Genomic DNA, 13374 nt, shown 5'->3' on the forward strand with positions numbered 1-13374 from the left:
AACTTTATCAATCATGTTTGGAAAGTACAATATTTCTGCAGCTCAAGAGAACCCATATTTTTCTTTTACTACTTTGAACTCCTTAACCTTCATATTTTCCAGCCACCTAGAATTTATTTTAGTATAACATGTGATAAAAGGGTCCAGTTTTATTTTGTTTTCCATATTGTTAGATAACTATCCAAACAAGATTTACTGAATATTCCATTCTTTTCTTCACTGGTTTGAAATGCTGCCTTTATCATTACCAAATACCACAATATACTTGTACTACTTATTTCTGGACTTCCTATTCTGTTCCAATGACTAAATAAATGAATTATTAAGTGATCAATTTAAAGTCTATTCTAGCATCCAAAGGATGGATTGCCAGCATCACATTTTGCCTCTACATTTCATGAATGGCTGTGTTACTTTGGGTAGAGCCCTGAACCTCTCTGTTCCTTAGTTTCCTCATCAGTAAAATGTGTATAATGGTACCAGACTCTTAAGGTTTTTATGGGATTAAGCTAAATGGTAAGCAGTGCATACATGTTACTTACCCTTATCATCAACACCAAAAGAAAGCAAAAGGACTTTATCTCTGCCTTTAGGAATTTAGAGAACGATGAAGGAGACAGACATTTCATCAAATGGACACAAAATGAATGCACAATGACAAACCACAGTAAATGAATTATTAAGGGAAGACTTATCCAATCTAGCAGATTAGAGGAGGTACTTCCAAAAAGTAACACTTGAATTGAGGGTTAACGGATGGGTAGGAAGTAACCCCAGGATGATGGGAGGATGGGTTGTCATCCAGGCACAGGGCCTGACAGCAGGGCCCCACCTCTGCCTGTTCTGGGGACGCTCCTGCCTGCTGTCCACTTCACAAAGAGCTGGTTTTGCCTCACCTTCAACTTCTCAGTTTAAATTCACATTCTCAGAGTGAGACTGAATGACCACTGACTTCTGAAAAGCCAGAGATATCTTATCTCTGATAAGAAAGATAATTATGTAAATCATATCATACAATCTTATTCATTCAACAGCAACTATTCCAGTGGAGATATGTCAAGATCTTAGCATCAGTAAAACACAAGGCATAGTTCTTTATCCTCAAGGCTATCCTTTCTGAATGAAACTAGGCGTCTGTGAAATCATCATCTGTTCTTTTTTTATGCGCAAATAATAGTATGTTTCTCACATCTGGGATTATCTCTGCTGTAAGAATTTTCCTGGCTATGCCTGATAAACAACCCTCAACCTTTCCACATGCTGAAGAGAACGTAGTCTCTCTCCACAACACAATGTCGGGTATGACCTTCACATCACAGCACCCTAGTATTCCTTTGCTATACTTGCGACAGTTTCTAATTATATACATATTTGCATGATTACTGGTCTGTCTTCTACACTACATTGCCAATTCTGTGATGGCAGGGAATGAGTATTTTATTCACTTCTTTATATCCAGAACTTAGAAGACAGCTTGCTAGGTAATCGACTTAACTCTTGCTGTTTGTAAGAGAGATGGATGACCAGAGCCCAACGTGAGGGGAAACTAGCACTAAGTCAGGGTGCAGAGGCAAGGGGTAGGTCACGCAGGCCCTTGCAGCTCACTATTTAGAATTTTGGTCTTTGCAACCAGAAGTAGCAAGGGCATATTTAGGTTTTGAAAAGATCACACTGACCAAAATGTGACCTGACTAGAGGTAGGAGGGAACACTGGGAGACCAGTCAGGAGGCTGCGGAGGTTCTGTGCTTCAGACATGGTCACGGGTTGAACTAGATGGGGTGGGGGAGTTACTGAGCAGTGGACTGTAAGCATTTCAAAAACTGACACAGTGCCAAGTGTCAATATTTCACAGGGACAGATCTGGCATCGGAAAAGAAAATTCTACCTGACTAGTAACTTTGATACAAAACGTGAGACCATACAATGTAGAAAGAAGTGATTATAATCAGAGAACCTAAAAAGTCAATGGGAGAGTAAACTGAAATAAAGTCTATTCCCCACATAGGAGTCCCAGTTCTGAGCAATTTCACTCATCCAAGCAATATTATTATATGAAAAGGCATCCTCTGTGTATTTAATATATTGAATATATAATCAATATTAAATCAAGAGCACAAAGGGTAGTGCTGCTGCCCTATTTGTAACTCAACAGCACCACATTTCACAGCTCTGTGATTCTTGAGACAGAATTTCCAACTCTGTTTCTTAACTTATAAGTTAATATTGGCTCCAGAAATTTGAAGAGATTCTACAGAGGCCTAGAAAACAAGTTCTACTCCAGAAAATGACTCCACAACCTATTTGTCTCAGAGCTTGAAGCACTTTTCACTGAAGCCATTAAAGATCGCCAGGCCCCAGAGAAAGCCAGGCCACCCATAAAGGCACACTGGTGCCCACGCGCAGCACCCTCAGAGCTCCAGCCGACACTGCCAGATGTGTCCTCCCCGGAGGGAAGCTGAAAGCGCCTGCCCATCCCATTCTTGAAGCTGTGTCCCATGGTAGTGGTTCCTCCATTTTGTCCTATTTTGTTTGGGGTGGAGAGCAGGGGGTATTCTTCTTCCATCCATGGCTTCCTAAATTTCACATTTTCTGTCCTCAAAATAGAATCCCACCAGAGGCTACTGAGTGTTCTGCATTCATGTTCAAAGGACACCACCGGGATGTCTCCTGTCTTCTCGGAGTCCTTCCACCTCACTCATTCTTCTTTGCTGGGGTGGCAGTGCCTCCCAGCCTTTTGTGGAAAAGCGAAGAAGAGACAGGAACCCCGGAGATGTTTGGTATAAGGGTTAAGAATGAAGCTGAACACTCAGCGCCAGATTACCAAGAACATCTAGCAGAAGTGCTCCTCTATGCTGTACATATCCTAGTCACCGCCTTTCTCTTTATGCAAAATAAAGAATCCAAAGAGTAAGACTAGGAATATGGGGGAAAAAACTCATTTAAAAGAAATGCCAGCAAAAGTCATTAGCAGTGTTCTTATTTATGATGCTTCTACACTTCTTAGAGAAATAAGAAAAGCAGCAATGCATTCAGAAGAAACCCAAGCAACAGTTTAATTCAGGGTTTCATGGAGGGTGAGGCAGATGTTCTAAATACTCTGAGGCTAAATGCCTAATATTGCAAAGTTAAGTTTGCTCCCAATCCCAGTGATGGCTTGAAGTATTCTTCTATTCCTTGTTTTCAATTTAACCCAGGAAAGGTGGACATGGGAATAAGAAGATGACAGAGTGGAAAGAAAACTCCTCATCCATAAGCTTACTGATCAGGAAAAAAAAATCACTTTAAATGTTAATTTTTAAAATAATCTTATAGCAATACAGCACAGTGCCTGGCATATAAATTCTCAGTGTATTTTAGCTACTAGGATAGCTCTTTTTTCCCAATATTAGGCCCATTGTATATCTGTTTTATGGCCTGCTTTTTCACTTAGCAATAATCATGAATATTTCCCTGCACAAATAATGCTCTATGGATAAAATGGCTTATATATAACCTATAGTATAGACATATCCCTGGCTGGTTTGGCTCAGTGGATTGAGCGTCGGCCTGGGAGCTAAGTGTCGCTGGTTCGATCTTCCAGTCAGGGCACATCAGAGAAGGAAAACTCTGACTCCAAAAAACCTCCGCTGCCTTGCGGCATACCTCTTCAGGGGAAAGGCTAAGGGAGTAAACCCCGACAGAAAATCCGGAGCCGGAGTCCCTAAGGCGGTTTGACGTTGTAGTCAACACCGGCAACTCCTGTGGCGCACCTGAAGCCAAGCTGTATTGACTCCGTCTTTCCCTTGGACCCTTCAGCTGCGAAGAGAGGGGGGGTCTGCTGCATGGGCAACAGCAGACCCTCCATATCACCCTGCCCAGGCTCTGTAGCTTCAGCTTCACTGGAGAGGACACTCCAGCGTCATCGCAAGATGTCGATTCAACACGGGAGGAGACAGATACCGTGTCACTCCCGAGTCGGACTGCACAACCATTCTCGGCGGTGCAGATAGACTCTTAAGAAGCTACACCATCGTCTCTCGAGACGGACGGCTGCCGACGAGTATAGACATATCATGATTTACCTCCTTGTCCCCTATCATTCTGACCTTTAGGTTGTTTACAATTTTTCACTACAATCCCTACTAAAATGAACAACCATGTGCACAAGTTTCACATGCTTATATATTTTCTTTGGAAAGATTCCTGAAAACATAATTACACAGAAGAGAATTGCTGATTTCCAGAGGTGTCACACAGTTCACACTCTTAACATCGAATGAGAACCACATTCCTAAACCCTCATTAACTCGGAAAGTTCTCATCCTTTCATCCATGCTTAACTAAACAATGAAAAAGGTCACGTACTGCTGCCTGAGTTCCATGATCTGTGTTATTTGTATGCTGGCCACTTGCAGTTCTTTCATATATTGCCTTTCCATATTCTTTTCTAATTGTTCTATTAACATGTTCATCTTTATCTTACTGATTACTACATGCTTTAAGATATTTTTTGGTTTGACATTTAAGGCTGGAATAGAACTCAAAGTTGAGAACTACTAGCAGTTATTAGCTCTGAAACAGATGGTCTAAAGTAAAATCCTGGCTCTGCTCCTGAAGCTGTGTAATCTTGGGCTACTTACTTAACCTCTCTGTGCCGCACTGTCCTCTTCTGTAAAGAGTAAGAATGCCTTTATATGGTTGTGATGGGTAGTTAATGGGTTAAAATAATGCCTAGCCATGTAGCCATTTTTAAAATTAAGGAATTCTATTTTAAATTTACAAATTCACAATCTTATGTTTTAATTTAACTTCTAAATTAACTCTTAAAATACCTCATGTATTTTTAAGCAGAAATAAACAAATTAAAAATATATACACCGGACAACTCCACAGATAAACAATAAAAAAGAAACATGAAGGATGTATCCATCCAACAAACACCTACCACCATGGGACAGGCATTAGGGACACAAGGGAAGACAGACCAGAATCCCTTCTTTTAAAACACACCCTGTGGGATGCCAACAAGGAAACTGATACTTGCAGGGCAGTGAGTCAAGCCCTACATTCAAAAGAAATACTCTGGGCAATTTTCACTGCACATGGAAGGGCATCTGACCCTCACCTAATGAGGGAAGGTTAAATTGCCATAAGAAATTATGAAGCTGAGACCTTAAAGAGATGTAATGATTACTCAACTATCAAGTAGAAGAGAGAGAAGGGGAATTTCCACAAAAAGGACAGCATTGTGCAAAGGCTCAAAAGCAGGTTCAGTTGTGTGACACAAAGGGAAGATGTAAAAGATCATCAGTATGGATGTAGAAGATAATCACACATATAAAGAACTGTGAGAGATGAGACTAGATCTGTAAACACAGGTCAGGTCATGCTCCCAACTCCTTTATGGGATTTAAAGGGGCTTTATTCTAGGAGCCATAAGGAACCACAGAAGAGTTTCAAGCAGAGGAGCAACATGAGGTATGCTACTTAGAATGATAACTATAGGTACACTTAGATATGAATCAGAGGGGAACAAGACCAGATCCATAAAATGTCAGAACTTAAACTCATGCATAAGACCATATTACCTCTGCTTTGAAAGTTAGGATTTTGCAGGGAAAGGGGGTGTTTATACCAAGTGAGCAGTGACTTGTCTGGGGTCTCAGTTCTCAGAATGAGAAACTACCAGGACATCTGAAATCTCTGGGCTTCTTCTCCTGGAATCCTATTGATCATGTTCTACATAGATTGATAATGGGTAGTCTTTCACCATTTTCTAAATGATTTCAAGAGCTTCTCTTGAAGTATACCTGTGCTTCTTTTCCAAACATTAGGCTCAGAACAGAAGACTCAGCAAATGGCCCCTTTTATTATACATAATCAAATCCTTTTGTTCTAAGCAGAAAATCCCTTGATGGTCAGAAAATGGTCAACCATTTATATAGTTAAACTGTGAGATGGGCAAGCTCTGAACAATCAGTTGGTGCAGATTTGTATTCTCAATGAGGATAACATTCACTTTATTCTTTCAATCATTCTGATTTAATGAAGGAAAAAGTCTCACTTAGGATTATCTACTGTTGTTAATCCTATTTTAGCAAAAGCAGAATAATCACAGCTTTACTCAAACAAGGGTATCTAGAACTTAACTTTTTTTGCATGGTAACTTCCTATCCCCCTATGATAAGTTGATAGTGGTTTTCCCATTTATGAAAGTGACATAATCCATTTTTCAATTAAAGTCAAACCATAAATACAAATGCCAAAAGTCATGAAGATAAAACTGAATGACAAATTTGGGGAACAGTCATATTATTCCACCATAACCATATGGGAAGAATCTAAGAAGTTGACTGCCTAAATTCACTTGAATCCTTCATGGCAGCAACCAGCAGACAGTGACATCAGACATGAAGAATTTAGATCCTATAAAAGGAAAGCCGATATATATCACATGATATCAGCATAATTCATTGCCTCATAAAAGTAGAGGGAGACACCAAATTTAGACAAATGCACTAACAAAGAGGTTTTATGATAATCTTTGTGGTTAGGACTCATCCTTTCATATAAAATGGGTTACAGCAAAAAAATGGATCAAAATGCTTTAAATGTGTACATCCGGAGACATTAAAAAGTAGTGGAAAGAGCTTGTATAACATGAAATAAATGTATTTTAATGATTAAAAAATACTTCTTGGACAATTTAAATTTTGAAACAAAGATCTTTCCCATATTCTCTTGGACACAGGAAAAAGAAGTTTTCCATGTCTATATCAAGAAATTTAGAGATGAGATAAATGATAAGCATTATATGTATCTCTATTAAAAAACCAGGACCGAGTTCAAGGTGAAGGTAATGACCAAAAAATGTGGAAAAATCTAAAGATTCTGAATTTGTGAGCTTCAAAGTAACCAGAGGCAGAGAGAGTAGTGGATGAGATGAACACAAAAGAGCTTAATGGAAAACAATTTTATGTTTGTTAAACTTAATTAAAACGTATAACAGGAGACAAAACTAAGTGCAAGGTTGAACACAGAAGCAGAATAGAATCTCGGGATAACAGGGCATTAACATTCATGAGTAAAATCTTGCTAATGGTATTGATGAGGAACACCTCCAGAAAGCACTTCCTTCAGTCTACAAACATTCTGCAGCAGAGTTACAGCAAAGGGTTTAGGTTTACAGGTACCTCTTGCCCAGAAGTAACCACTTAAGCGCTTTCACGAATAATATAAATATGGCCAGCAAGCCACTGTACACAGCATTTAGTCAACATGGAGAAGCACATCAGTCACTTCAGTGAGCAGTAAATGCCAAGAATGAGAAGGGTGAAAGTTGTATCCACTCTGTACTCAGTGCCTACAGGACACCTCCCCTTTGGGTTATTTTATTACTCAGATACAGAACCACGTCTATTTTCTCCCCAGCCAAACTGCCCAACTGACAAGTCCTTACAGGACATCTCAGGGTGTCAGAGTTCATCCTTTCCAAAATGTCACTGTTCACCAGGTGCATCCAGAAAACCATTCAGGGCTTTGGATCCATGAATCACGTCAAAGGTCATAGAGCTAACATCACAAACACACACCACAGTGTGTGCTACGTTCATATACAATCCTCTAAAACAACTTAATAAACAACTTCAAATTACCATATAGCTGTCTGATATGCCCATACTAGATAAGGGCATTTCGTTGTGTCTATTTGGCGTTGGCCTTCCCCATGCAGAGAAACAGATGTAGCATGAAGAGTCAGTCGCTCTACTCTCACTGGTAAAAATCCCTGATGCCTTGTTAGAGACTAATAATTCAAAAACCTCTTTGGATTTCTGCTGATTCTACATTCCAAGGTTAATGAAGTTATCACTGTACTACCAGCTCACCAACTTAAAAGTTAAGAGGCTGTTCAGAAAGTAGTTAACAACCTCACTGTTAAAAACTGATCAAGAACAAAAAGAGTGTTTCACCAAAGAAAAATATCTAAATATCAAAAAGTCCCAACATAGTGAGAAAAAAACTGTAAAATATAAAATGTATTTTTATAAAAATGCATATGGAACATTGACCCTTATATATAATAAGAAAACATTAATTCAGAAAAGTAGACTTACAATTTATACATATGTATTTATGTTGGACTGATGTGTGTATATATACACACACTCATAAGCATACATATAAACTAATGTGTTATAGACACAGGGATAGCTTCTTACCAACACCGACTTCTACATTCTGGGTCCATCATTAGACTACAGTTCCCAGCCTCCTCCTTTCTTCTATTGCACTTAGGGCTACTATGTTACGAGTTTCAGTCAACTGAACACAAACAGAACACAAACTGAACACAAACAGAAAACCATTCTGAACACAAACAGAACACAAACAGAAGTGATTGTTCCCTTTATTAGTTTTCTGTTGTTGCATTAACAGATTATCAGTAATTTAGCAGTTTAAAACAACAGTCATTTATTAGCTCACACTTCTACAAGTCAGAAGTCTGGGGCAGCTTGACTGGGTTCTCTGTTCAGAATCTCACAAGGCAAAAATCAAGGTATGAGCTAGAGCGGGCTCCAGGCTGCAGGCCCTGGGGAAGAATTCCTTTCCATTCAGGTTGTTGGCAGAATCCAGTTCTTTCAGGCTGCTGGTCTGGGATCTCTGTTTCCTCGCTGGCTGTCATCCAAGAGCTATTCTCTGCTCCTAGAGGCTGAGTGCATCCCTTCCCATATGGACCCTCCATCTTACACAGCTACAGCGTGTCCTGTCCTTCTCATACGTTCAATCTCTTTGACTTGCCCTTCTGCTACAGCCAGAGAAAACGCTCTGCTTCTCAGGCATTAACATGATTAGAGTAAGCCCAACCACAAAATTCTCCCTTTTGCCATAAAAAGTAACAATCTTGGGAGTGACATTTTTTCATAGTGACAGGCTGACCCACATTCAAAAAGGAGGGGACTACACACGAGGGAGGGTCACTGAGGGTCTTAGCATTGTACCCACCACAATCCTCTTTCAGGCCTGGCCCATGAAAATCTCCCCTTCTTATTTCAACATTCTCGTTCCCTTTGGCAACCTTAAAAATCATGTGTAAGAGATGGTGGAACTCTAGTCATCCTGGATACCTGAAGCAGATAGGAAATAAGAATGAGATGAGCTTTGAGCAACAAAGAGCCATTAAGACTTTTTGGTTAAACCAAAGCATTAGGCCCTCTTTCAAAGTTCATATTAATGCAACCAAATGAACTGGTTGAAAATCAGATCTAAAAAAAGAACTTCCATTGTAGTAATTGGAAAATGGAACTGACAAGAAGAAAACATACCAAAAGTGTTCTAAGTTTTTAAAGGAATTTTATTGCCTAAATCATCCATATTCTGGAACATCATATTCTGAATTTAGAAGTTGTACTAAATGTAAAATCTTCATAAATAGTAGTTATTCCTTAAGTATCAGACTTAGCTGATGCTTGTATCCTTTAAACATACTTTGTTGGCAGTCTGCAAAAGCATGGGAAAGGGACTCACAATCATGACATTTCAATAAGTATAGCTATTGCACTCTTCTTAGTCTTCACTATCGGTTATAGACCATATAAATCACTCAGACATTTGTGCTTCAATGTGATTAGGAAAATAAAGAAAATTTAAGCTCCCAAACTGAGAAAAATTGAACTGTAGAATTTTAAGACTTCCTATTTTGTCTTCTGCTGCATTAAAATGCCCTCACACAAGCTGTGAGCACCCCCCAGGTGGACAAGTACACTAGTGTGATAAGGTGTATCCAACCCCTCAATCCCCGCCCCGACCATGACCTAATAGTAACATTCAAATGCACCAAAGAAATTCTGCTCTCACCTTCTCTTGTGTACTCCACCCTGCCCTCCAATAAAGGCGCTCCGTACTATCTCTTGGCTTCCCACCTGCTTGGTTAAGCCTGCTCCCTTGGCCCTCCTCCCATGGGGCCCCCCCTCTCAGTGTTAAGTGACCATCTCTCTAGCACCTGTGAGAATAATAAACTATTTTCTTGCATCTTTCTGGGCAAATTACATCTTCATGAGCACTAAAGTAATGCAGTTTATTAAAGGAAAAGATGATCAATTTTTGCTATTTTAATATCTTCTTCCGCTCTGGTAAAATTTATTTGGCAAAACTGTTCACCTCCAAATAGCTGAGATATTGAAAATAATTGTCAGCAACAAGGCAGAAATAGTTGTAAACCAAGAGAATAGCTGTGACACATCTAATCAGAGATTTCAAATCAATGGGCAAACACTTACAGTACGCTGCTTTATTCATACAGGTATCATCCCTGCCTCATATAAGCAAAAACTCAATTTCATAAAAACAGGAGAAACATTTGCCTGAAGCAGGATTTTCCACTTCAAAACATAGACTACATAATCCAGCATATGTTTTAAAAGGGAAATAATTCTAGGCCTAAAGCTTCCTCTATAGATAAGATCAGGTTCATGAGTTGTGTGGGGGAAATGGAGAATATGGTTATTTCCCCTAATATCTCCGACATGTGCAAACGTTAGTACTGGCTTTACCCACCCTTCAAAATACATATACTTGCACAGGAAGAATAACCTTTGCCTTGGGCTTTCTAAGATTGTGCTACCTTAAGCAATGGATAAGAGATTGCGTGTTGCTTCACTTTTAAAATAGAAGGCTTTTTATAAAAGAAGTAAATGATGCAGTGATTCTGCATGTGAATTCAGTGTGACAAATACTGAGCTCATCACAAGCAGACCCACTCCAAGAATCTAAGAGGTCTTTGATACCACAATTTCAACCTTGTACTCACAACATTCAGAGCTACACACAACTAACTTCAGTATAGCTGAAATCCAGACTTCCGATTATTTTTGTTAAGGTAGAATAGCTAAAAATTCTAGCTTCTATATCATGCTCGGGACAGTATTTTATCCTAATAAAATTATCCTTAATGTTGACAGCACTTACTGAACACTTTTTGTGTGTTTTACAAACTCATTTATGTTCACATCAATTCTAAGAAACGGATATTATCTTTACTTAGCAAAGACAAATTCAGAAGTCCAATAACTTGCTCAAGGACACACAGACAGCAGAGGAGGGGGTCAAGCCTTAGCCTTTTCCACTCTGAAGCCACGTTCCTAATTGCCTTGTAGGGCTCCAAGACTTGCAAAGGAAGTCTTTTACCCAGATTCAAGGTAAAAAAACAGCATGATGTTGGTAAATTTGGTGCTGAGGTCTGCTTTAGAGAAGTGATAAGTAGCTGAAATAAAAGAGGTTAGTGACATCAAAGACGACCTGCCTGAGAACTTACGGGCAGCACATATGCTGGTTCTGTACACCTGAAGGAATTTACGGTATAGTTATGAGAAGCCTTCCAAATTACACCAACAATACACTTATATTTACAAATATTTCCGGCAGAAACCTCAGAAAGATCCAATTTGAAAAGCAAAACTGATTACACTGAAGGGCATTTTTACTAAAATGGTCTTAGTTTCTTTGACCTCCCAAATTGACTGGAATAATCAGTTCTATAAAGGCAAGTGTGTTGTGACAGAGATGGCACATGCATACACACAAGATGAATTTCATCCTGCATCTGTCAACCTTAACTTCACCAAGATTCTGTAAAACACAACCCTCATCTTTTCTGGATGTGGTTTTCAACAGGACTGTTACTGTGGCAGCCTGGAGAAAACAAACCTCATCCCTTCTGAGGAACTGTTAGAAAGCTCATTATTAATTAAGGGTAATCTATGAAAAAATATTTAAGGCTAAATTGTGAGAACTATTTAAAGAAATCAACAAAACCGTTAGCTAAAGATCCCATAAACTAGAACTGTTTCAGAAGGATTTAAAAAAGAGTACTCATACTCATTATATAAGATATAGGTCACATTTTAAGTATTTGCTTATTTTTCCCTATATAAAATCCTTCAATACCCCCACTGAGATTTAAACTATTAGAACCTGAATATGTTTTATTATCACAGCTTATTAACCTCAGAGAGAAAGATAGCCACATCCAAGATGTAAAAGGCTCAGTAAAAATAAATTTTTAAATATATGATGATTTGGTTATGTTAAACCTGCAAACACCCTTGGGAAATTTTTAAAGACGTGGTGACTACAGGTCAAGCCTTAGCCTCAAAGGAGTTTGATGACCAAGTTCCCCAAGGAAAAGTTAATGCATGAGCTTCCCAGAAAGACGCCCCATCGTCCAATTCCTCTGGGTCTGCAGGTGACCTGAAAGGAGTGATTCAGAGACTACAGGGAAACAGACCGCGGACATCTCCGCAGCCACCCTCAGTGCGGGCCACTGTTCGTGCCAGCACATCCCGGGACAGCCGGGCGCACCGACACTGCAAGGTCACAGGGGAAAGGGGCGGCTTTACATAATCTCCCACCGCGCGGCCGGGCACCTGTGAGCCTCGGCAACTGTGCAGCCGCGGTCCCCTCCCTGTCGCGCCCGCACCAGGCGGAGCGGGGGCGGTGAGGCAGGACACTGGGCGCCCACTGGCGCCTGGAGCGCCGCACTGAGCCCGGGTGGAGAACGGAGGGCGGGCTCCCAGTCCAGAGATGCCGCGGCGGGCGGAGCGGGCGAGGCGGCACGCGACCAGGACGGGTCGGGGTCCCCAAGCTCCCGGCCGCCTGCAAGCTCGGAGCGCGCCCCTCGCAGCTCCGCCCCGGACCGCCCCGTGGCGCACCTGTCACGCGCCTTACCTGAGTGGCTTTATGGAATTGCTTCTTTAGCCCGGCCACCGACATGGTGCTGGAATACGTGCGAGCGCAGGCGCCGACCGGTGCGGAAAGGAGGCGGCAGCGGAGCTGAGGAGGAAGGCCGAGCCGGGTGGCGCGCTCGCCCGGCCGCTGCTAGTTGTGCGGCCGCCGGTGCTGTGGGCGCTGGGGCGCAGAGCAGCAGGGAACGCGGGCTCGTGCGGATAGACACCCTGACGTCAAAGCTGCGTGATGCGGCCTCTTAAAGGGGACGCGGGAAGCCCCGCCCCGCCCCGCCCCGCCCCGGGCGCAGCGCTGGCGAACAGGTGCTGCGGCACGAGCTACCTGGGCGCGGGCATCCCACACGGGGACCTGGCTCTGCGGCACCCGCGGGCCTGCTGCCTGGTTAGAGAGGGCACAGGGCGTTCTCCCGCCCTGGGAGCGTCGTTCGTACCCCGCGAACTGCCGACCCGGACCAGTCCCTGCAGCTTGATAGCCCAGGCGCCAGGCACGACTCAGGGGACTTGTTTGGCTTCCAGGTCGCCGCAGCGGCGCTGCTTGCCCTTTGAGCCTGGTCTCTCTGCAGCCTGGGAAGGAGTGGCGTTCTATCTGGGGCAATGAATAAGTTATTGCTCCTTCTCTGTCTTGCCCCTGCTTGGCTGGGCACAGAAAACATT

The 13374-nt window shown here is 41.7% G+C and overlaps 1 protein-coding gene across 1 annotated transcript in view; it reads right to left on the reverse strand.

Moving 5' to 3' along the window:
- Positions 1 to 12924, reverse strand: part of SH3GL2 (SH3 domain containing GRB2 like 2, endophilin A1) — a 195727-nt gene extending 182803 nt beyond the window's left edge. The window contains exon 1 of the mRNA XM_090274076.1: positions 12704 to 12924. Coding sequence (XP_090130202.1) covers positions 12704 to 12748 — 45 coding nt within the window. The 5' untranslated portion in view covers positions 12749 to 12924. The remainder of the gene's footprint in view (positions 1 to 12703) is intronic.
- Between the last annotated feature and the right edge of the window lie 450 nt (positions 12925 to 13374).

The sequence above is a fragment of the Furipterus horrens genome, unplaced genomic scaffold (assembly GCF_987537825.1).
Source record: "Furipterus horrens unplaced genomic scaffold, mFurHor1.1.pri manual_scaffold_4, whole genome shotgun sequence".
NCBI classification, from domain to species: domain Eukaryota; kingdom Metazoa; phylum Chordata; class Mammalia; order Chiroptera; family Furipteridae; genus Furipterus; species Furipterus horrens.